At 42.2% G+C, this 26,036-nt stretch overlaps 1 protein-coding gene across 1 annotated transcript; it reads left to right on the top strand.

The window, feature by feature from the left end:
- The first annotated feature begins 2,410 nt into the window (after positions 1-2,410).
- LOC108595435 (cytoplasmic dynein 2 heavy chain 1) lies at positions 2,411-26,036 on the top strand. The gene is made up of 24 exons (XM_033294934.1): positions 2,411-2,447; positions 3,023-3,366; positions 3,721-3,805; positions 4,091-4,220; positions 4,277-4,740; positions 4,797-5,325; positions 5,596-6,019; positions 6,086-7,992; positions 8,046-8,262; positions 8,321-8,569; positions 9,827-10,480; positions 10,553-10,735; positions 11,645-12,525; positions 16,767-16,850; positions 16,917-17,820; positions 17,881-17,994; positions 18,048-18,161; positions 18,221-18,323; positions 19,130-19,585; positions 19,642-20,965; positions 21,020-22,320; positions 23,030-24,432; positions 24,827-25,117; positions 25,644-26,036. Exons 1-24 carry the CDS (start codon positions 2,411-2,413, stop codon positions 25,923-25,925), a joined length of 12,480 nt encoding a protein of 4,159 aa, XP_033150825.1. The 3' UTR covers positions 25,926-26,036.

The following is a 26,036-nucleotide window of genomic DNA, read 5'->3' on the forward strand; positions in this document are numbered from 1 at the left end:
TTGTTTTTTTATTTGCATTGGGCAAGCAAAAACTAAGTTAAGACTAAGTTTGTTGCATTTTGAGTTAAAAATAAATTTTTTAAATATTTTAAATATTAATATTATGCATATAATTATTGCTACGAGTTGCTATAAATTTTTATAATAAGCTTGACTTAATTAACAATTTATTAAAGCAGCCTAGCTGCAGCTAAGCTTCAACTACACTACACTGCACACAAAAAGTTTCATAGCAGCTTAAAAGCTTAAGTCGCAAGCAAAGCTAAGCTTGCTTTTGTTTTTTTTTCTGTATTTGCTGCATGTGAAATTGAGTTGAAAATGCTATTGAGAACAGCTGCTCAGTGTGCGAAAGAGAAAGCCGATAAAAAATGCCACAAATGCTTTGACTTTGCGGTTAAAAGCTTTTTTTTCTCTATTTTTTTTTCGTTGGCTAAGTGTTATAAAAATAATGGCAATAGCAGTTAATTTGGTTAAAATGGCTGCAAGGCCACAAAACAAATACGCAGTGGGCTAAGGAATTTTCAGCAGTCGATTCAATAGACTGCAAGCCAAATAAAGTGGGAGCGAGTGCATTTGCAACTATTTTGTTTGGTATTTGCATCAAACAAATGTGCAGACAGGATAAGCGCCAGGATAGCTGCAGCTTTGTGTGTGTTAGTTGGGCGTGCATGTGGGCGTGGCTTATAGGTAGCGGCTTTTTCTTTCATACGCTATTTAATTCGCTTTTACGTTTCGGCTGATAGTTGCCTTTGGGGTAGGCGCTCTCTAGCTAGTTGGCCTAACTAAGTTTGTGCACAACACACACACACACACACACACACACACGTGTGTGCGTTGCAACTTTTGCAAGCCAAACTTCAAATCCCACATGTGCGACCAAAAATTTGATTATAATCAACTGTAACTGTGGGCAGCGTAGGCTGCACATAAATAACTTATATTCAAATATGTAACTGTGTGTGCTTTAACTTTGCTGCGGGAGCTGTGAAAATAATTTTATTGCCTTGCTGATTGTTATAGAATTTCTTTTTAATGTTAATATTAATTATTTATTAAAAGAAATTGCAAAACTGCTGCTTAAATAATTCTTAAAATTAATTTAAATTTATTTTGTTCAAGGCACAGCATAAATATATATTTCTGTCTTTTTGTTTAACATTTAATAGCATAAATATAAATATACTTGATTTTTCATTTTTTTTAATACTCCAGAGTTTTGTATTTTATTATTTAAGCCAAAAGCAACTTTTCTTTTTCTATTTCAAACTTTAAACAACAAATTTAAAGCTGCTTGTTTTATTTGTTTAAGTTTTTTTTTATAAGCGCAACTATTTTTATTTTAGTTGCGCAGCAAATTAATTCATTGAACTAAAGTTTGCTTTTGCAATTAATTAATTAAAAGTTTCACAATTGCTGCAAGTCCTCCCCATTTTATTCATTTGGTATTTAAAAAAAAAAAGTAGCAAAAAGTATATACTACTTTTTTAGCACTACTCCCCTTTTGTGCCGCTGCTGCTTAAAACTGTAGTAGAATTTAATTCAATTTCAACTATGTGAAGTTTCTTAAGCAGCTTAAAAATATTTAAAAATATATAAAAATAATTTAATGCATAAAAATAAAAATTTTAATGGCCTATAACAGATTTACCAACGAAAGCAAAGTTTAAAAAATTAGTTTAGTACTGATTAGTGAAGCTATAAACTTGTGCGGATATAAACTTTGTTTATGCTTATGCTAAAGTTTATGCCTCATATTAAGTATATGCTAAATTTATTTTCTTTTGAGGCAACACTGCCACACAAAAGTAAGCACATGCAAGCTTAAAGCAACTAATAGTTACAGTGGCTGTCAGCAGTATGATTCCAAGTGTGTTGTAACATGTCTATAGCTTGTAGTTGTAACTGTTTACAGCTTTGACAAGGGCACACAAAGTTTATGGCTGAGCCTGAGCCTGAGCCACACGCCCGTTCAATTCAATTAATGGGCATTCAAATGCGATAAACCTGCCGAGGCGTTTTTAGTGCTTGCCCCAGAGCGAGTGGCCCAAGCCCAAGCTGTGCGCCTTCATTAGCAGCCACTATGACAGGATTGAGGTAATGTCAGCAGATGCTTGCAACAAAAACAGAAACAAAAACATGTAACGGCAAACACGTGTGTACAACAACAGGTGCAAAGCACTAAGGGGTGGGGGTGGTGTTGTTGTACAGTGTTGCATAGCAGCTTACAACATTTTTGAGAGCCTTGGCAACGCCGTTGCTGTTGCTGTTGCCCCCAGCAACGCCACAAAGCACAACAAACAGCAACAAAAAGAAAAAGTGAAAGAAGCTCAGTGAAAATTGAAAGTGCAACGCGAGAACAACAACAAACGTATAAAAATAACAATTTTATTAAATTATCAGTCCAGTCAACATGACCCAGCGCACTAAGTTCATTATAAATACCTCAGGTAAATCGATTGCAATTATCTTAGATTTTTAAAAAGCAGCAACAAATGTTTTATTGCATTAAACCGCAAGCTAAAGAATTTTTTCGCCGTCATCCATACATTTTAGGGCATACGCTTTAATTGGGGTATATGCCAGTTCTTCTGTCAAGTTGTAACAAAAAAGAAAATATGTAAAATAAAAATTATTTAATGTAATTTGGCATTCATTTATGCAAATATTTTATGTGAACTCAACTTCTAAAAAATATATATAAAATATATCGATAGCTGTCATATAAGCTTATCGATAAAACAATTATTTAATCTAAGATTTTCTAAACTCTTTAGTATACTTCAAATTATAAATATAAACTAATATCAGTTGATCCTATATAACTGCAATAAAATATTAGAAACTCTTTTCTTTTATACTTAGCACTTAAAAGTTAAGTAAGAGTATTTTAAACATCGCCATTCAAAAAATACTTTTGTCCTTTTTAACAGCTTTTGTTGTTGTTTTGGTTTTGTTTTATTTTATTTTATTTTTTTTGTTATATGCTCTAACGTACGTTAACGGTACTGTGGTCTTTGCCTAGTTGAATATTTTGCAGCGCGCATTCCAGGCACGGAATTGGATGAGCAAACAGCGACTATATTGGAGTTTCTAGAGCAGGAGGAGCACACGGTTATCTCGGCCGTGCATAATAAATCCGATGGCAAAATCAAATTTCAGCATCGCATACCCAACGAGGAAGTCTGTTTGCTTTTCTACAAGGTGCCGCAGGTGGGGCAAGCTGCAGCAGCAGCGGCTGCTGGTGCTGTTGGAGGCGCCGGTGGTGGTGGTGAGCCACTGTTGGGCATATTAACACTGGAGGGTGGCCTGGTTAAATCCATTTACAATTCCGTTTCACGTGTCTTTTCTCCTCATGCCACAGCACGTGTAAGTTGCATGCCACACATATACTACTATATGTGTATATAGAGAGTTCGCTTGTGCAATTTTGTATTCGTATTCGTTGTTGCATGCTCCATAGTAGTTGGCAATGTAGTTCTCTGAGTAATTCCAGCTCGGCTTAAATTATTTTGCTGTTTGCTCTTCAAGTGGCAGCTGCAACTACCTGAGTGGCAGCCGTAGAGCAGCAACAGCATTTTAATCGCATTTCATATAATTCAATTCTTTTTGCAATTCCATTTTGTCAATTATATTTTGCCTGCCAGCGGATGCAATTTGTTTGCTCAATATATATATATATATTTTTTTTTGTAATCTTTGCTTTTTATTATATTTCTGCAGCGCAGCGATTTTAGTCCTGAGCTTAGCGGCTTGCTTGAGAATCTACATGTGTCGTTGGGCTCAAGCTTGGGATTGCCGCAGAGTGGTAAGCAAGCAAACAGTTTGAATTTAAATTTAAATTTAACGATAAAATGGCAGCATCGATAATTTTGATAATTTGCAAGCAAAAAACAGCAACACTGTTAACGATCAGTAATCAGTTTGAATTCATATTTAGCGACTTATCGCTTTTGGCAGCATCGTTAAATTTTAAAAGCTGCAACACAGGCCCAACGATCAGTGCTATTGCAAAAGATTTTTGCTTACATGCGCTCTGGTCACACTTGTTGCAAACGCCAAAGCTAATAAGGCGCAATTTATTTTTTATTAGGCATAACTAGCATTAAAGACGAAATTAAATACTGGAAACAAAAACTAAGTCAAAAATCAAGCTCACGCCTAGATCGCGAAACAGCGCAAGTGTTTATAGGCGTGCTAGAGAACATAGACAAGAAAATCAGGCAAGTACCAAGTACCGTTACTTTGAACACATATTAAATATTTTTTTTAACTGCAGCTCTATTAATAATGCCAATAGCGCTAGCAATCGCATTGAAGAGTTCCTTGATCATGCGCATAATAGTCTAGATGAGCTCTGGCGTCTGCCTTATAATTATCCTCAACAGCGCATGGCTGATCTGCTGGATATCATGGGCAAATCCTTGCTGGAGGCGTGTCTGGGACAGCTTATGGGCGAAGATATATGGAGTTTGAATTCTTATCATGTTAACAATTTGATGAGCCAGTGCATGGATACAGTGGATGCCTGGATGCAGCTGTGTGACTCCTTGACTAGATTATTTTGGCCTAACTATGTGAAGCATCCTTGGGTGGGCGAACCGTATGTGCCACGTCGTGGACAACAGTTTAAGGAGCGACTGGCAGAGATTAGAAACATAAAACAATTGTATAAACAAATTGCAACGCTGCTTAATGATGCGGAGCTGCAGGAAATGTTTGAGGAGCAGGCGGGATTCAGTGGTAAGTCCAATTATGAATTATTGCTATCAAATAATAATTGCTTTGGCTTGTCTAAGACTTCAACATCTTTGATACATCACCCACGGGTCAAGCCAAATGGACCAAAGCGCTGCAACATTTCGAGCAAGTGCTGCAGCCCATAGATGAGCGCATTGCCGCCGCTTTAAAGGCACAACTGCATCATCATCTGAGCAATCCACGCCAGGTTATATTTATATTCTCCAAATATGAAACTTTAATACAAAGACCTGCTGTATTGGAGCTGCTTACTATTGAAAGGGAACAGTTTTTGCAATCACTGCAGCTGCTGTTGCAGGATCTACGCAAAGCTATGACGGACACCAATATGGAACCAGATTCGGGTCATTTGTCGGTCATTTGCAATGAATGCCGCTGGTTGAAGGTGGTACAATATCAAATACAGGAAATAGAAAAGGTTAGCCACTTGATAAGCGGACGCGATGGCTTTGAGAAAATCAACAAAGCTGTGCAGGAAATTAAAGAGGAAACTGAATCGCTATTGCGCACAAATTTTGAAATATGGTCAGGACAATGCTCAACGGCGGTGAAGAGCGGGGAGTTGAGGTAAGTTTGATACGCAAAATAAAATAATAAATTGTAAATATGCAGTATTTTTAAAAATTAACTGCATTTAAATGCCTAACGCCTATCGATGTATAAAAACTATCGAGCAAATTCGTTGGGCAGTGATCGTTAACTACTTGCTAGATTTTTAGCTTACAACGAAGTTGGTCACACTAATTGCAAAACTAACGGTATTGCGAAAAATTTTCACACAAGCAAAGTGACGCGCACTTTAAAATTAAAATTAATGTATATATATATTTTTAACAGACTTCGTGATGATCAGGCAGTGGTTAAGTTTGAAAAGGAAGGTCGCCAGCTAATGCGCGTTACGTTTAATCCCAAATTGGTAACCTTTTGTCAGGATGTGCGCGAATTTGAGAATCTTGGCTACAATGTGCCGTTAGAATTGCGCGCAGCGGCTACACATGCCGCCAAATATATGTGCTACGCGCGAAGATTGCAACAAATTGCAACATTTCATAATACAATAGGCGATCGCATGATACCCTGCCAGCGTCCCATAATGTTGAAGAATGCGCTGGAGCTGCAGCGACTGGTGCAGAGCGAAACGGTGGCGTGGCAGGATGAGGCGTCAGTGCAACGTTACGTCAACATGTTGCAAGCGGCAGTGTCCAAGCTTTCAGCGGATAATACGTTGCTAGTGGGATATCATGAGCAAGCCAAGCGCACAGTGAGTCGAGTGCCATTTAAAATAGTTAATATTTGTAACAAATTAATGCGCAATATTGTTCTTTAGGTGCTGAAACTAATGAATACAGATTTGCTAACACAAAACCAAGTGTGGAAAGATGAGCTGCGGCATTTGCGTGAGCTGGTGGCAACGCTAGAGCGTCAAGGCTATATACATTTGGATGCCTTTAAGCTGCACTGGGATCATCAGCTATACAAAGTGCTGGAATATCAATATATATTGGGATTGCTGGATATGAACAATAAGCTGCCTGAAATACATATAAAGCTAGTGCTGCGTCAGCGACAGCTATGCTATAGTCCACCAGAGGAGGAAATACGAGATGCGTACTTTGCGCAGCTGCGACGCTTTATAGAGCGTCCCTGCAGCTTTCATGGACTAAGCGAGCAAAGCACCAGCTTGTTTCAATCGATGGTAACGCTAAATCGTCAACACTTTGGCGCGCTATATGCGCGTGCAGCTGAACTTTTTACTAAGCTAGAGGAATACAAGCGCATATGGCTGCCTTGGATAGCGCTGGGCTGTGTGGACATAGACGAGCTGTGCAGCATGCATCTGAATGAAGCGCAGCATTGGGACGACAATTTTCGTGCCTGCAAACAGTTTAGTCAGCAGCTGGCGCGACTGCAACAAACTGAAACAACTATTGACTGCTTTGTTATTAATTTGCAGTCGCTGCGGCAGGATATAGAGCAGCTAAGTCGACGCTATTGGGAGGCGCTGGCTAGCAGTCTGCGCGCTTCAATCTTGCAACATGTAGAAACAATACAACAATTTTTGCAGAATGCGCTGCAATTTTTACAAAATGTGCCGCTGGAGGAGAGCAGCATAAGTCAAAGTGGCATGAAGTATGAGCAGTTGAAAAGCGAGCTGCCTACAATAGCTGCAAGTTTGGAGCTGGTGCGTCAAAAGGATGCATGCCTTGCAGGCTGGTGCAAGGAGCGTGTAAGCGCATTGGCTCCGCTTATGCTGCAGTGGGAGCAGCTGCAGCCGCTGCTGGAAAATCATGCGGTAATACTACAAAGACAAGTGGACATGTTGAAAACACAATCGCAAACGCAGCTGCAGAATTTGAAAGCAGAAGCAGAGAAATTTTTGCTGCGCTGGGAAGCAACCATAGCCGAACTGGAAGCCAATGAGCATGCAACGCTGGAGCTTTATCAAGAGCGTCGCGCGCAGTGGACGCAGCTGCGTGGCAAGCAGCAGCAGCTGCTCGAAGACTGTGGCAAGTTCAATATGTGCTTTGCCGAATCAGAGCTGGCAAGCTTTGAGGCCATAGATAAGCAGCTGGAAAGTCAAGCTGCTGCTTGGCAGCTATACGAACAATTTCTGGGCGAGCTGCAACCCATACTAGCTGAGGATTGGGCTATATACCGAAGAAGACCTTATATGTTGAATGAATTTCTAGCACGCTGGGAAACTTCAGTGCATGCTTCAATAGATTTGCCCTCGCAGCGCATACGCGCGCAGCTGGAGCGTCTACAGTCTTCGCTGCCTATATTGCAACAACTACAATCGGATGCTTTAAGTGAACGTCACTGGGCGCGCATTTTTCAGCTGCTGCAGCAAGCTGTTAAACCTTTTCATTCTATAGTGCTAGCAGACATACTAACTGATCTTAATGCATTGCAACAAGCGGGCGCTGATATTGCCAATTTGGTTAGACAAGCGGGCTCAGAGCAAATTGTGCGCCAAGCTTTAGTGGAGCTCGATCAATGGTCAGTTACAGCGCAACTTAAGCTTATAGAGCGCAAGGATGCTGAGGGTCAAGCCGTAACGCTTATAAAGGATTACCAGGAGGTGCTTAATAAAATTGGCGATAATCAATCGCTGCTGCAGTCGGCCAAGAATTCTGCTGCTTTTGACAGCTTTTCAGATCAGGCAGAGCTCTGGGAAAGTCGCTTGAATACGCTGGACATGCTGCTGAGCAGCTTAAATCATTCACAAAGGCGGTAAGCTGCTTATGCATTTGTTTTTATATATTTTTAATTATATTTTCATTTAGTTGGGTCTACTTGGAGCCTGTTTTTGGCGCTGGCACACTGCAGCAGGAGCAAGCTCTATTCAAACGCATTGACAAGGATTTTCGCTATGTCATGCGTGAAATACAAATGGATACGCGTGTAACTTCGCTGCTAAAGATTAACAACATTAGCACAATTGTTAATACGCTTGAAACACAATTGGCGCGTTGCCAGCAGAATTTAATGAGCTATATAACAGTAAGTATAAGCAAAAGTTGTATAACCGACTTACCTTACCCCCATTGTTTTTCAATAGGACAAACGCAATTCCTTTCCGCGTTTCTATTTTCTGGGTGATGATGATCTGCTGGAGCTGCTGGGTCAAGCAGCCAAGGATGCGGACATTATACAGCGACATATACGTAAATTGTTTCCGGGCTGCCATAGTCTGGGCATAAAGCCGGCGGCAAGTGAGACCGCTAATCATAGCATAATCTCTATGAAGAGCGCTGAGGGTGATGAGCTGCGTCTTAGGCAAACAGTGCAGATGACAGGCGATATTGAGGTGAGTTTTCATTACATTATAATTTGCACGTGTTAAGAATTCACTAAACACTTTTGCTTGCACGCACAGTGGAAATTTCCATAGGCTGCGATAGCCCAATGTTGTTTTAATTATATTATTTTATAAACTTGCGCACTGAATAATTGCATTTAATTGATTTTTGAATGTAATCAATTTACACGCACGTGGAAATTTCCTTAGATACTTAACATGCGATTAGTACCACGTTTAAATAAGAACTGAGCGCTAAGCTAAGACAATGACGTTCAATACCTTTGCACTCTACCAAAGCAGCGCATTAGGATTACAAAGCGCGAGAGAAAGAGCGCACGCGTGGCCAAGCAATAAACGAAATTAGAGTAAGCGAAGCGTAGCGTGGGTGAGAACGAGAGCGAAGCTGAGTGCAAAGCATTTGAGCGCAGGCAGCGAGATCAATTGAGTGACAGTGGCGCGACATGTGTTGACAAAATGTCGTTCAGCGTGAGTGAGAGTAACGGGAGAGTCAGGCTGAGGGCAAAGCAAGTGAGCATTAGGCAGCGAGATGAATTGAGTGACAGTGGCGCGACTTCTGTTGATAAGCGCTCTCGCAACGAAGCGCATTGGAAATGAAAAAGGCGTGGGAAAAAGAGCGCACGTGGGGCCAACCAATGAACGAAATTATCGTGCGCAGCGTGGGAGAGAGTGCGGCTGAGTGTAAAGCATTTGAGAGCAAGCAGCGACAAATTTTCGTTCAGCATGAGTGAGATTAAGGGGGAGAGTGAGAGTAAGAGTGAAGCTGAGTACAAATCACGTGTGCGGGGCAGCGAGATCAATTGAGTGACAGTGTGCGACTTCTGTTGACAAAATTTCGTTTAGCGTGAGTAAGAGTGAAGGGGAGAGTGAGCGTAAAGCTGAGTGCAAAGCAATTGAGCTGAGGGCGGCGAGATCAATAGAGTGACAGTGGCGTGACTTCTGCTTGGGCTTAGAAATTATGAAAACAAATGACTAAATTTATAAATAATATTTAAACAGAAGCCTGTATAACAATCATTTCACTTTTATATTTTCACATATCTGCAAGCGCTAATTAATTTAAACATAGTTTCATATTTAAATTTATTCATTATTTTGCTTTTTTTTTTTAGCAAGGCCAATAAGTACCAACAATTTATTGATTGCTACAGTTATTTAAATGTGAATTCCAATTCAAATTTACTTGCTCATACCTAATTGCATTTTTATTAAAGCAATGAACTAACAATTTGCTTTTGTTTATAGAGCTGGCTCAATCAGCTGGTGCTGGGCGTGCAGGAGACGCTGCGTGAGCAAATCTACGAATGCTATAGCCACACAACAGGCGCCAGCGATAATCTGAATGAGCAGCTACTCGGACAATATGCTAGCCAAGTGTTGGCCACAGCACGCGCTTTGCATTTCACACGCCAGACAGAGAAGGCAATAGGCAGCGTGACGTTGGCAAAGCTGCAACAGCAACTGCAAGCGGAAATCACACACTTGGCCATTTTGAAGCAACGTGCTGGCCATAGCAGTTTGATGAGCTTAAAGCTGCGCGCGCTGTTGTTGGATTTGGTGCATTATCGCGGCGTGGTGGAGCAGCTGCAGCAACAGAATGTGACCAAGCCAAGCGACTGGCCGTGGTTGAGTCAACTGCGCTATTATCTCGATGACAAGCGACAGTTGTGGGTGCGCATGGTTTATGCTGAATTTGCATATGCCTATGAGTTTCTTGGCCAGGCCAATAAGCTGGTGCATACACGTCTAACACACAAATGTTATCTCATACTCACACAGGCCATGCATATGGGTTTGGGTGGTAATCCGTTTGGACCAGCGGGCACGGGTAAAACTGAATGCGTCAAGGCATTGGGCGGCATGCTGGGACGCCTAGTCCTCGTCTTCAATTGTGATGAGGTGAGAGCCGCTGTACAGCAAATAATTTGTCACACACACACTAACTGTCGTCGCTCTTCTGCTCTTTTGCAGAATGTGGACACCGAATCGATGAGCCTAATCCTTACTGGTCTCGCTCGTTGCGGCGCTTGGGGCTGCTTTGATGAGTTCAATCGGCTGCAGGAGGCAACCTTATCAGCCATATCCATGCTCATACAGCCCATACAAACGGCGCTTAAGGACAAAGCTGTTGCAGTGCAAATTGGCGAGCGTAAGGTAAGAAATGACTGATGAGCTTTTTGCGGTGCCCTCACTCCACTCAGAGTGCTGAGCTTAAGCACACACACACACACTCTGTTTGCTTTCGATTGCAGCTTAATTGATGGCCACTCTTTAAATGTGTGTGTGTGTGTGTGTGTGTGTGCGTGTGAAAAGGTCAAACTGTTGCTGTTTGCAGCGTCCTTAATGTGCAGCTGAGCTGCAGTTTAACCTTTAATTTAATTACAAACTATATGCAATCAATGCCACGAGTTAAGCACACGAAAAAAGAAAAAATTGTAGCGCATTATAGCCTTAAAATTAAGTTTGATTTTTATAAATTTACGTGTTTTTAACTATTGTAAATGTTTTATAATTTTATCTTTTGGTCTATTGTTTGTAAAATATATTTATTAATTTATAAATATTATTTATTGGGATTTGTTAGGCTTTAATTTAATTACAAACTACAATTAATCGATGCATTAAGTAACGAACAGACAGAAAAAATTGTAGCGAATGTTTTGCAACTTTAAAATTAAATTTCAGCTTAGCAATTTTTAAGTTTTTAAAATATTTTGTAATTTGTTTCTGTATTTCTATGGCATGTAGTATTTATTTTTTAATTTATTAATATTATAACAATCAAAAGCTATAAACAATCAATGCTACTTTCAAATTAAGTTTAATTTACTTACCTGTAATGCTTAAATTTATTGAATATTTTATTTCTGTAATTTGTATACTGTTTGTTATATTTTTATATATTTTTAAAATAATTTTTCAAGTTACTTAATTTTATACATTGTTTTATTTGTACTGCTGTGTAATTTTTGATTATATTTTGATTGTATTTATCTTATTTATAGGCAATCGCATAATATTGCTTGTATCGCATTAAACTTCAAATTATTTTCTTCATTGCAGGTGCAACTGAATCAACACTGCGGCATCTTTGTTACCCTGAATCCCTCGGGCGGCGCATACGGCGGTCGGCAGAAGCTGCCGGGCAACATACAGGCATTGTTTCGTCCCATTGTTATGCAGCAACCGGAACCGGAGGATATTGCACGTGTGATGCTATTCGTGGAGGGCTTCAAGGCAGCCGCAGACATTGCCGCGCGCATTGTGGAGCTCTTTGAGCTGTGCGGCAAAATGCTTTCGGCGCAGCGTCATTACGATTGGGGATTGCGTGAATTGAAGACTGTGTTGCTCTTTTGCGGCGAGGGTGCGCAAACGGTGGCGCCACCTAGCGAGCAATTGGCTAATGATGAGCTGCGCATTGTCGTGAATTGTCTGCGCTCCAGCACAATGTCCAAGCTGGCGCAGCAGGATGTGCAGCGTTTCGAAATGTTGTTGCAAAATGTATTTCCGGAAATTGGCGACGCAGCGGTAGCTGCCACACCGTTGCACGAAGCACTCAGCGCTGCCTTTGGGCCGCTTGGCCTCAGCGTCAGTCACAAACAAATCGAAAAGGCATTACAATTGCATGAGCAGCTGCAAAAGCGCATGGGCGTTGTTTTAGTCGGTCCGCCGGGCTGTGGCAAGTCCACCATATTGGCGCTGCTGCGTCAAGCGCTGAGCTCGACTCAACTGCGAGTGCACACCATCAGTCCCAAGTCGATGAGTCGTGTACAGCTGCTGGGACGTCTCGATACGGACACCAGGCAATGGCTGGACGGCGTGCTCACCCACACGGCTGTGCTGGTGAATCAGGAGCCGTCGCATGTGCACTCCTGGATTGTCTGCGATGGCAGCATTGATCCCGAGTGGATTGAGGCGCTCAATTCGGTGCTGGATGATAACAAGTGAGTGTTTAAAAATGAATCTTCATAATAACGCATCAGCATTTAATTTCTTATATCAAAAAAGTCAGTTTCTAGCTATATTCATAGCCAACAAAAGGCTAAAAATGCTATTTAGAGGTTAGAGGACTATTTTAGAGGTTAGAGGACTTTTTTCATCGAAAATTTGACTTAATGGAAAAATTTCGATCCTTGACGATTTGTCTTTGTCAGATTTTAGTGGTATACCTAGCCAAAAAAGGCTAGAAACGCTAGATTTTGAGGTTACCACTCGCTTTTCTCTAAAATTTGATGTCATGGAAAAATTCTGTTCAGGTCATGATCTGCTTTTTGATTTTTTTATGTGAAAAATGTTTGAGAACGTCAGATTTTATCGGTTGACTTAGCTATAAAAAAAGCTAAAAGCGTTATTTTTAGAGGTTAGGGCACGCTTTTTCTCAGTAACGTATACGGATACGTGATCAGTACAAAATATTCATTTAGAAACAATATATCGCAACTTAGTCGAATTCCATAAATTGAAAATTGCAGTGTAGTATAAGAAATATTCAAAGTCATTTCATTTTTGATTGTTAGCAAACAGCATTTTGTTGCTAATATATATTTTTCTGCTCGTAATTGCGCATAAATTCGTAATAATTAATTCTGCGGCTTGCCATAAGTATACAATAACTATATAATATAATATATCATTATATCGTATATTGGGGTATACAATTCTTTAAACATACATATCAATTTAGTTTTTAATTAATTATTTTTTTATCATTATCGTATCATTAATGTTTGCATGTATTGTACGGATGGGCAAAATGCATCCAACTATCACTTAGCTACCAAAAGAGAGAAACTTAAAAGCGAAAAACGACTTAAAAACAAAGAAATGCATTTTAGAAACGATGACATTAAAAATATGATGGGGAAGCCCGTTTATAAGAGAGAAAACTAATATAACGTAACGTAAACGTAAATTGTAATATACAACGTAACGACATTTTACAAATGACGTTAAGAGTAGTTAGCTAATCTCATAGGTTTATTTATATAAAGTGTGTGTGTGTGTATGAGAGGGAACTGTTAAAAAATGATTCGCTTTTTTATGTTTATAATTAAATTTGTATAACTAAATGTGTTTTTATATTTTATATTATAAAGTTAAATTATGCATTTAACAATAAAATTTAGAAAAGCCAAAAACTCCAAAATACAGAAAATCAATTTTTTAAATTTATGAAAATTTTTGCAAATATTTTTGAAGAGCAAAGAGTTACAATTTACAGAATCTTCATTTTTGATTTTATAACTTTTTGAATATATTATTTTTTAAATTAATTAAAAAGCTTGCAAATAGTTTTGAAGGTAAATATGCAATGAGATTATGCATAAAAGGTTTATACAATATCAAAGGTTTCGAAGTTTTTAAATTCATTATTTTTCTTTTAGTCCTTGAATCAAATTTTAACAGTTATTTGTTTTGAATCTATATCTTGCGCTAATAACTAAGCAAATTGCAACAATTTTCGAGAACTCTCAAAACAATTTCGACTAATACTCCAAAATGTCTAACATAAGATGATAAAAAAAAAGGTTTTCATAGTTCAGTTCAGTTCTCTTAATGCAAAACACACAACGATTTAAACTAAAGATTAAATGTAGCATAAATTTGTTCTTTAAACTTTTGTGTGTGTGTGTGTGTGTTGTGGCTAGTTGAGCTTATAGACTAAAGGCGTATGGAACGCAGGCAACTTCATTAACTCTCTGTACGTTTTCGCTCATTGCGGCGCATGTGGCTGCAACTGTTGCTGCGGCGGTGGTTGCTGTTGTTGCTGCTGCTGTGCTGGCGGCGGTGGCGGCAGCGGCGCTGGGGCTGGCCGCATATGTTGCATATGCGCTTGCGGCGCCATATGCTGAAACATGTTGCAATGTTGCTGTTGCATATGATGTTGCTGCTGTTGTTGCTGCTGCTGCTGCTGGTGCGCATTGAAATGATGTTGCTGCTGCTGCTGCGCGGGATTAACATCAGCGGGCGTTTGCAATATAATCTCGGGCTCCAGATTAAGCGCCATTTCGGCATCATCGACCTGAGGGCCGCGAAGCGAAGCCAAAGCAGCGGCTTGTGCTGCTGCCACAGCCGAAGCAGAGCTTGTGGCAGCGGCGGCAGCAGCAGCGCTAAGGCTGCTCACATCCTGGCCATACTCCTGCTTGATGCCATTGGGTGGCGCTGCATAAAGCGTTGCGCCTAGATTCTGATGCAGGATGGGATGGCAGAGTTGTGGCATCAACGTGACGCCAGCAATGGGCAGTCCGGGATGCGCAAAGCTGGGCGGCGGATACAGTTGCTGCAGCTTGTTCAGCTGCTGTAGATGCGTGGGCGTGACATGCGCTGCCGGCGTATGCGCTGTTAGCTGCGTTAAGCTAGTGGCAGCCGCCGAAGGCATATGCGACATGTTACGGCGTCGTTGTTGCTGTTGCTGTTGTTGCTGCTGCTGCTGATGCGCCGCCAACTGTTGCTGATGTTGCTGGTGTTGCTGCTGCTGTTGTGGCTGCTCAAGTTGTTGCGTTTGTTGCTGCTGTTGTTGGTGTGTTTGTGGTGTTATTACCTCAGGTTTGACAGGCACTGGCGGTATGATGGCTGCAAATTCCTGCGGCAGCTGCGTCGGATCCGTCACCAGTAGTCCCTTCTTGCGTTCCTTTCTTATCTTATCACGTAGTTTTTCTAGCTGTCGAAATGCTTCATTGGCGCGTCGCGCCTTTTTTCTATCACGATCACGCTCTTGCTCCAGACGTCTGTATTCCGGATTCATGCGTTTGACGCGCTTGCGCTCACGATCTCGTTCACGTTGTATCATCTTTTGGCGTAGTTCTTCCTCGGGCGTCAGCTGCAATGTGTAAGATTTGAAAAAATATTAAAGCACAATGTCTATGAAGTTACAGTTGCGGTGTTGTATGGTTTAATGTGTGAATATGTCGTATATAGAGTTATCGATAGTATCGATATGTTTGTCAAAAAGAGTGAAAATGATTCCGATTGGTGTCTGATTAATATAAGTAACTTATGTAGCTAGTTTAATGCTTATATGAGCAAAAATGTATTTGTAAGCTATCGATAGTATCGATAAATTTGTATAAGTGTGCAAAAGATGCGCATAGTTTAAGTTGCAGTCTGAAATTTATAAAAGTTTTCATTTAACAATTAGATTTTCATTTAAAGCATATCGATAGTATCGATAACTCAGTACGTCGCTGCGTTCGCCCCACTTTAAAGTCAACTAAGCTGCTGTCTATGTATATGTGCGTGTGTGAGTGTGATGTATGTGTGTATATGTTCTTAATAAAGTTAGGCCACGCCCCTTTTGACGTATAGCACACGTCGCTCCTTTCTTGCGAATTTCTATTCGGCTCTCTCGTTTCAGGTTTTTGCCTGGTTTTGCTACTGCCAGTATGAATTAGCCACTCAAAATTACCAATAACGCCCGAGATTTCTGGGTAATTTAATCGCTTGAATACGACCTTCGAGAGCGGCTTTCACGCGACAAGTAAGTCAAGCAATTCACCTTGTTGCTGCACTTATTGATTAAATTAACGTCTTGTGCATACACACAAACTGAGCCCACTATAATAGATGATATGAATGTGCGTGACACCATGCGCTGCGAGACGAGTGCTACAAATGCGAAATAGTCTCGAGTCAAGTAGTAAGGACGAAACGTGGCACATCCAGAACATAATAACCAAGAAGATGGGCGGCGCAATCACTCACTTTCAAGTAGCGTATATACACTATTAAGGAAAGTCACATACACAGAAAACAGCGGAGGTGTGGAGCAGTTATGTCTACTCCATTGAGCACAGAGCTCTTCTAAGCGCTAGCCACAGAAGGGCGGCGGATCGCATACAGTTAATGCAGCAATGATGTGCGCGAGAGTGCCGAGACATGTGCAAGTGGCAATTGCCTACACCACGCGAGAGGCAGATCCTACATAGAAAGCGAGTCAGACTTGAAGTAGACCATTCGAGTTGTGAAGTTGATGTAGGTTCTTTACCACGAATGTTTAAACTAAATAATTAGTCTTTTTATAATAACACTGAACTCATTGTATCTGTTATTATTTCGTTCTGCGAAGTGCTTGGGGGGAAATCAATTAAAAATAAAAAAAAGAAGGCGCCTTGTTTGAGCTGAGGTCTACTGACTATTTTGAAAAAAAGCTGGCAGAAATCGGACCCACACTCAACTGTCTAAGAAGAACTTATGGCGATTTATTGCAAAGTTATATAGATGCTAATTTTAAAGTAGCGCTGGAATGGCTGGAGACACAAAATCTGCTGAGGTAAGTACTTGCTGCTGCTTTTATTTGGTATAGAATTTAATTTATTTGCTCTCTCTCTCTCTATAGTCAAATGCCTGGCATAAGTCGCGTTAGTCTGTTGCGCTCACTGCTGCTGCAGCTGCATGACACCCAAACTATTGAGGAATATGGCGCTGCCACTTTGCGTGCGCTGCTTGGTTACATACCCAACGAACTGCAGCAGCAGTTTGCGCTGCAAGTGCTGCAACATGCAAATGTTTATGTGGCACAAGCAAATCATGCGGAGCTGAGTTACTACGAAAGGCGACGCGGCGCGCTGGAGCAGTTCGATGTGAGCCGCATAGAGCCGCCCGAGCATGGCAGTCAGCTCATTAAAACAGCTTACATTAAGTCATATTTGTGTACAATAGACAGTTTGTTAAGTGGAGCTGCCACGCCTTTTATGCTGCTGGGTCCCAGTGGTGCAGGCAAAACGCTGCTGCTGCAACAAGCGCTGCTGGAGCATTCGGGCTATCAGCTGGCCACCATCAATTGCTCCACACAGCTAACACCGAGCTATGTGCTGCATACGCTTAAGACGCACTGCGTCATTGTCAGCGGCATGCGTGGACGCGAATATAAACCGAAGCAGGCACGTCTGGTGCTTTTTATGAAGAATCTGGAACTGTGTCAACTGGACGCCTGGGGCGCTTGCGAGATTGTTGAGCTGCTGCTGCAGCTGGCGCAACGTGGCGGCTTCTATGCGGACAATCTGGAGTGGATTAGCGTGCATGGGCTGCAGTTGTGTGCCTCCATTAGTGGCAATCTGTTGAAAATTGCGCCCCGCTTTATGGCCATCAATCAATTTGTACGCATTGCGCGTCCAACGCCAAACGATATGCTGGCCATAGTTCAATGTCGCCTCGAGCCTCTGCTGCAAACACATTTTCAACGTTCAACGCACATCAATTTGCAGCATGCCAGCGAGTGTCTGATGGCGTGCTTCGAACAGGTAACCCAACTACAAAATACACTTTGCTAACAATTTTTTAATGCACTTTTCTCTTTGCAGTTGCAATCAACTTTCGTTGCAACGCCTGCTCAGCTGCATTATCAGTTTAGTCCCAAGTTTATTATGAAGCTACTGGATGCTTTGGTCTTTTATCCTGCTACTGATTTCAATGAGGTGCTATATAATTTTATATACTTTAAGTACAAAACTAAACTGTTTAATTTCAGGCCTTGTATTGTGAACTCTTGAGCATGTTTAAGGATCGTTTGATTAGCGATGAGCATGTGCAGCTCTTTGAAAACATTTTAAAGCAAACTATGCGCAAATATTTTGGCAAGGAGGTGCGTCTAAACCATTTAAAATAGTTAGAAAAAATATATAAACTGTTTTTTTTTTGTAGAAAATCTACTTTGTGCCCAAATCTCCCAAGTCTAAGGGTCAATTGCATGGGCTAGCGCATGATGAATGGCTGGAGGAGGTGCAGCGACAAATTACTATATGCAGTAAGTATTATAAACAATTAGCAAAAAGCTTAAAAATGTGTAGGAAAATATTTGTAAATGGATTTCTATACAAGAATCAAAGGCATATAAATTGCTCAAAATTATGTAGCTTGAATTTTTCACATACAAATTATTTAAATAGGAAATCGCGCTGGAAATGGAATTTAAATTGAAAGTGGAGCTTGCTTGTTGGTGAAAACAACAAAATAGAAGTAGAAAAATATTTGAAAAATTTGATAATCTAACTTAAGTATTCGATTTTGTTTAAAAATTTGAATAACACTTTTTTTTAATCATTTGTTAGGGAAAAAATCTTTGCTGTTAGTATTTTGCATTAAGCACTGCTATGATAAACTATAAAGACTAAGTTCAGTTTATTTGCAACCCACTTTGCTTAAAAAAAAATTAATCTACCTATGCTAACTACAAAATTTTGAGAAACGCGTTGAATTGTTGAGTTTGAGGTTTGAAGTTGAACATTGCTAACAAGCCATAGCTAATTCTTAAAAAAAAAAAACACAACAGCAGCGCTAACAAAAGTAAATGATATGTTTAGAATTTAAATTGAGATAACTACACTGGGTCTGGGCGTCTGTTTGCGAAATCGATCACGTTCGCGTTCCAATTGGCGATATTCGGGATTCATGCGTTTGATGCGTTTGCGTTCACGATCCCGTTCCCGCATGATGAACTTTTGGCGTGCCTCCTCTTCGGGGGTCATCCACTGCAAGTACACAAGAGAGAACGGGATTGAGAGAGAGCAAAGCTTATAAGAAACATAAATATTAAAGTTTAAATTATTACAGATGCTGAAACTTATAGCATAGCAGCGCCTATAACTGAAGAGCTGCTGCAGCAAACAGCGAAGCTGGCGCGCGTATTAAGCCGCAGCGATGCGCATTTGTTGATACTGGCGCAGGCAGCTGGACGCCATTTGGATGCGCTTTATGCAGTTGCAAGCTTGCAGCAAGCAAAGATACAAACGCTGCAAGGTGGCGCAAGCTATGGACTAAGTGATTTCTATAATGATTTGAAGCTGGCAATGCAAACAGCAGCGCTGGAGCAGCAGCTAACTTATATGTTAATAGAACAATGCTGGCTTGACTATGTGCCGGATATACTAAAGCCCATAGAGGCGCTGCTGGAGGGCAGTGAAATACTGGAGCTGTTTGGTGAGGATTTGGAGTCGGTGGCAAGCACGTTGAAGCAAGCAGCGCAGCTGGAGGGCTATCAGGAGTCGCTGGGCGCGTATTTTATGAAGCGTAACTAAACAATAGAACAATAATTTAAAGCAATTATTATTATTAAATATTTTTAGGTGCACGCGAGCATTTGCATTTAGTGCTGGTGCTAGATCCTGCGAGCGCAGCTATAGCGGAATACTTCAGCAGCTGTCCAGCGCTTTATAGACAAATGCATGTGCTATATATACGCGCTGAGTCAAAGGAAACGCTGCAGCTGCTGCCTAAGCAGTACATAGAGCTGCTCAATGAGACGCACCTGGGCACAGGACGTGGCAAGGTGCCTGTATGCAGTCATTTTGGCGATATAGCGGAGGATTTGCCTGCAGCGCAGCCAGCGCAGCGTTATTATCAGCTAATCAACAGCTATTACTATCTATATAGTCATGCAGCAGCTGAAATAGAAGCGCGTTTAACAAAACTGCAGCTGGGCGTGGATAAATTAGCGTCAGCGCATGCGCTTGTGGGCACGCTAAAGTCCAATGCAGCGCTGCAGGAGCAAGCGCTGGGCGAGAAGCGGCAGCTAGCAAATGATGCGCTGCAAATGATTTCAGCTACAATGCATAATGCAAATGAACAAAAGACAAATATGCTGGATTTGAAACAGCAAACGCAGCAGAGCAGCGAACAGCTGAAGCTGCGACAGCGTGAAATACAAAAGGAGCTGGCGGAAGTGGAGCCAATACTAGCAGAAGCAAGCAATGCAGTTGGACAGATTAAAAGTGAAGCGTTGTCGGAAATAAGATCGCTGCGTGCGCCGCCTGAGGCAGTGCGTGATATACTGGAGGGCGTGCTGCGTCTAATGGGCATACGAGATACAAGCTGGAACAGCATGAAAACATTTCTGGCAAAGCGTGGCGTTAAGGAGGACATACGCTCGCTGGATCCAGCGCATATAAGTCCAGAGAATTGTCAAGCTGTTGAACGCCTGTTAGCTGCTAAGTCAGATTCATTTCAGCCTGCAAATGCTAAGCGCGCTTCGGCGGCAGCAGCGCCGCTTGCTGCTTGGGTGCAGGCCAGCGTGCGTTATGCGCGTGTTATACAAAGCATTAAGCCGCTAGAGCGTGAGCAGAGCGAGCTGCAAACGAATTTGAGCCGAGCCGAGCAGGAAATGCAGCAGCTTGCAAGCGGTTTGGATGATGTGGACAAGCGCGTGCAGCAGCTAAGCGCCAAGCTGCAAACTTATACACAGGAAGCAGCAGTGCTGGAGCTAAAGCTGCAGCAAGCAAGCAGCACGCTGCAGGCAGCGGAGCTGCTTGTAGGCAAACTAAGCGCGGAGTATGCCACATGGAGTGAGCAGCTGACGCAGCTTAAACGCGCGCATAAAACTTTGGATGCCAAAACGCTGCTGTTAGCTTTAGCTATTAACTATTATGCTGATTGCAGCTTGGAGCAGCGCAGGTTGTATTTATTATGCCAATTGTTTACTTTTATATTAATTTATGTTTTTTGCAGCGCTGCTTTGCTTGCCTTTGCCAAGGAATTTCAGCTGCCTGGCTATGAGCTGCGCGCCACGCTGCTCAGCGAGCAGCAGCAGATTATATGGGAAAGTCAAGGACTTGCGCGCGATGCGCAGATTATCGAAAGCGCTGCTTTGTTAATGGAAATGCTGCGTTTGCCCTACGGCAGCTGCGCTGTGCCGCTTATACTCGATCCTACGCAAACTGCAGTCACTTGGCTATGCGCGCAGCTGCGCGCCAGCGGACGCGCTAGCGAGTTGACTACACAATCAAATGAACGTCTTTGCTATCAGCTGGAGCTTGCTGTGCGCTTTGGCAAAGTGCTGCTGGTGCATGACTGCGAGCAGCTGCGTCCGCCTTTAATGGAACTGCTGCAGTGTCATGTCTATGTCAACTATAATAAGCGTCAACTAGCTGTGGGCAATAAGCTTGTCGATCTACATGAGCATTTTCAGTTGGTGTTGATAAGCAAATCACAGCGCTGGCAACAGCTGCCGCCGGAGCTGCGTGGACAACTTAGTCTGCTGCGCTTTACAGTCACAGCCAAGGGTCTGGCAGATCAGCTGCTAAGCAAAGCTATAGTGCTGCAAAATGCACAGCTGGAGCAGCAGCGCATTGCTTTGCTGCAGCGCGAGGGTGAGCTGCTCAAGCAGCGCATGGAGCTGCAGGATAAGCTGCTGGAGCAGCTATCCAAAGCTGAGGGCGACATACTAAAGAATGAGCCGCTGCTTGGCAGCTTAAACGAAGTGAAACGCAGCAGCGCTGAAATTGATGCTGCACTAGAGCAAAGTGGACAAGTCAAGCAAACGCTGCTCGCTGAGTTTAGCAAGTTGCATGAACTTTGCTCACAGGCAGCGGATTTCTATACTGGCCTCAGTCGTGGCTATGAGCTGTCCGCTCTAGTCTACATAGAACTCTTTCTAAGCGTGCTGCGCCAACAGCAGCAGCAGCAGCAGCAACAACAATTAATTTATAAGCAACTTGTGCGCAGCGTTTATTTGCACTTGGCACGTGCCACGCCGCATGAGCAGCAACTAACGTTGGCTTTGTTTCTATGTCGCCAGGCCTTTAAGCATTCTATTGCGGATAAGGAATGGGAGCTGCTGCTCAATAATTTCATGGGCAGCGCTGATGGCAGCACACAGCTCAGTGGTCTGCCCGATTGCATGAGACGTGAGGCTCAATTGAAGCTTGGACTGTTGCTGCAACAGCTGCCGGAGTTGCATGCGCAGCTGCAGCTGGAAAAGGATTATGTCTGGCGTGGATTTATTGAACAGCAAACGGATGATGTGCTGCGTGAGTAGAAATAGAATTTGAATCATTTGCGTCATTGCGAACAGTGTAGTTAATATAAAATCGCTTAGAAGTTACATTTTAAATTAATTTATCAAGCGCTTAAAGCGAGTTATTCCAATCACAAGTCAAGTAATTCAATGATTTGTTTACAACTCTGATTCATTTTCAGCTAAAAGTAAAATATTGCTTATATACAGCTGAAAGTCAAAAATAACTCAGTGCTGATTAAGAAAATGAGAGAATGACTCCACCAATCAATTCTAAGTGAAATAGCTTACAAATTAATTCGAAATGGAATAATGTCATAATTAAACATACATCAAATGTTGTTAATTTACAACTGATAGTCTAATAACTAAATGATTAAAATACAATAGAGATTATTCAATGATTCATTTACAATTTTAAGTGGAATAGCTAAACAATTGAATGCTAAATTCATTACATACAAATAATTCAATGATCAGTAAGGTCACTTATCAGGTGATAAGATTGAATATAGAGAACAACTCAATGATTCATTTACAATTTTAAGTCTAATAGCTCAACAATTCATTACAAAATATATGCCGAATAACTCGTTAATTAATTGTAGTTAGTTAAATATCGATTAATTTCATTCATTCCATACTAAGTGAAATAACTTAATGATTCATTTACAATCTATACAAATAATAGATCGAATAATATAAATTTCCTACGCTTACAGCTGCCATCTCGTCACCATTTCAACGCGTGCTTATAGCACAAATCTTTCGACCTGATCTAATGCTTGCCCAACTACGTTACGCCAGCAGCCAACTGCTGGGCATAACAGCTGAGGCCATCACCCAGCCGAGCGTGCAACAGCTGCTGGAGCAAAGCAATGCTGCAACACCCATACTAATGATAAGTCAACCTGAGCTGGATCCATCAATGGAGCTGCGTGGCTTGGCGCTGAAGCAATGGGGTGAGCAGAAATATCAAGAGCTGGCTATAGGGCGTGGCAGTGAGGCGCGTGCATTGCAAGCAATGCGGCAGGCAGCGGCGCAAGGCCAATGGCTGTGCATAAAGAATGTGCATCTAGTGCCGGAATGGCTGGAGCAGCTGGAAGCGGAGCTAGCGCAGCTGCAAAAGTCGCCAGACTTTCGACTTTGGCTGCTGTGTGAGTCGACGCAAGGATTTAGCGAGGCGGCGGTATACAAATGCCTCAAAGTGCGTTATGAGCAGCCGCGTGGACTGAAGCAGCAGCTGCGACGCATGCTACAAAACTACGCCGGACTGCAGCCGGCGGATGCAATAAACAAACAGCATGCCAAGTGTTTGAAAATGCGATTGGTGCTATTTCTGTTGCAAGCGGTGCTGCAACAGCGTCGCTGTTATATACCACAAGGCTGGAGCAAGTACTACGAGTTCGGTGAGGCGGAGCTGCGTGCAGCGCTGGGCGTGCTTAGCTGGCTGGATGCACAGCTGGCGAGCGGACGTTGCGATTGGCTGGTGTTGCAAAGATTATGCGAAGCTTTAGCCTATGGCGGGCGCATGAACAATCCGCAGGATGTGCAAATACTGCAAAGTTATTTAAGCAAATTTTGTAATGCCGAAGTGCTAAGCAATCGCTGGATGCCGCTTAATCTAGGCTGCACCCTGCCCACCAGTTCACAGCTGCAGGATTACTACAGCGCGCTGGATAAGCTGCCCGAGCAGGATGAGCCAGCACTTTATGGTTTAGCAAGCGCTGCACAGCAGCAGCGCGAGCTGCAGCAAGCCAAGCAGCTGTTGCAACAATTGCGTGCACTACACTATGGCGCTGCTCGATTGGCCACGCCCAGCTCCAACAAACAGCAGCTGGAGCTGCAAGTCAAACCGCTGCTGAGTCTTTGGCGCAAGCTTGCAGCCAATTGTAGCATAGCTCAGTCTGCTAAGCAAGCGACTGCTGCGTCGGCAGCCACGCCCACAGCTTGGTTGCTGTTTGTGCTGGCTGAGCTGCAGCTGGGCGCTGCGCTTTATGACCAAGTGCATCAGCTGCTTTGCCTGCTGCACAGCTGGCTGAAGCAGCAGCAGAGCGAGAGCGCAGTTGCCACAATGCCAGCAGAATTGGATGCACAGACGTTGGCGGCATTGGCGGAACAGCAGGTGAGTTGTAGTCTATAGAATAGCAATTGTTAATTTATATACTTAAACATTTGATTTAAAATTTGTACTTACAAACATTTTTGGAATAGTTATGTTAGCTATTTAATAAGAAATTTTTAATTTTATGCTTAGCAAAAGCTAAAAATTAATTTTATTGTTTATAAGTTACACTCTAAGCTAATTTTGTTGCAAATATCAAAATATTGTATGAAACATTGCCATTTAAAGCTGCATCTCCTGTTCCCTACTAAGCTTGATGCTCTAACTGCTGCTCCTCTTCCCTTCTCCGCAGTTTCCGCCCAGCTGGCAGCTAATTTTGCATCCAATTGAGCGCTCTGTCTCTACTTTTCGCTTATCCTCCCACTCTAACGGCTTGTCCCCTTTCCAATTGCAGGTTCCGCCCAGCTGGCAAGCTCTTTGGCCTGGTCCCAGCTCCCACAGCGCTGTGGATTATCTACGCGCCTTGATGCTACGCGCTGCCGCAGCGGAGCAGCGTTATCAGCAGCAACAACATTTGCAATTTGCTGAAGAAATTGATTTAAAGCAAGTCTTTAACTGTGAGAATCTGTTGGCCTGCCTGAAGTTGCAGCAGGCGCACAAATTAGGCGTCTCCACGCAGCAGTTGCAACTGCGCTGCGTTGCAGCAAATCCTGCAGCGCTTACATTGAAGCTGGCGCCACTTAAGGTGAGTCTCCCAACACTTGCAACACGCACACTCTTTAACGTTTTTTCTTGTGTTTTGCTGTCTTTGTCTGTCTGGCTGTCAGTCACATTTTTTTTTTCGCTTCTTGCTTTTGGGTTTTTTGCTTACCTTGCCCATTTTGGCCATAAAATGCGTCTCCAGTTTGCCGTTTGGATAGAGTTGTGTGCACGTTTTCGTTTAAATGCCACTTTTATTTACAACATTTAGTTGCATTTGCCAGTTTTAATTTGTTTTCGCTGCAGTTTTCGCTTTTTTCACGCCGCTTTTTTAGTTTCTGCTTTTTTTTTGTTTATTTGATTGACATTCCGGCGCTCTGCTAACTCAGCGGGCACTGTAAGCGCGCGCAGCGCTGTTAACTCAGCGGGCGCTGTTAAGCGCACAGCAGTCTGTTACTGACAGCTAGCAGCGCCCTCTGTCAGCAGCTCGCTGTATACAAATTTGCACCATAGCACGTAGCTTTTGTCAGCTTGCATTTATAGCTGTTACAATTTGAATTAAATTTTTGCAGCTCGATGGCGATACACAAACTCCCAAAACAGTGCAGACGCCGCCATTTTATATAACTTATAAACAAATTGCTGAGCCTGCAACACAAGCAATTGACAATAAATATAATAAAATTGATCAATTTGCGGGCAGTCGACAGAACTCAATTTCTTTAATCAGTTTGCCGCTGTACAGTCGCGCCAGTCGCGATAAACTCATTTGCCATCTTGAAATGGAATTGTTTGGCTCGACGGCGGAGCAGGTTCTTCTAGCGGGCACTGCACTTATCGTGGATGATTACTAAGTTGATTTTTATAATCGGAATCATCATCCCAACAGGCCAGCTCAACGGCATAAACGAAACCACATAAACCCAAATATAAATAACAAATAAAAATTAAACAATAAAGCATTT

Source organism: Drosophila busckii, chromosome 2L (genome assembly GCF_011750605.1).
Source record: "Drosophila busckii strain San Diego stock center, stock number 13000-0081.31 chromosome 2L, ASM1175060v1, whole genome shotgun sequence".
NCBI lineage: Eukaryota > Metazoa > Arthropoda > Insecta > Diptera > Drosophilidae > Drosophila > Drosophila busckii.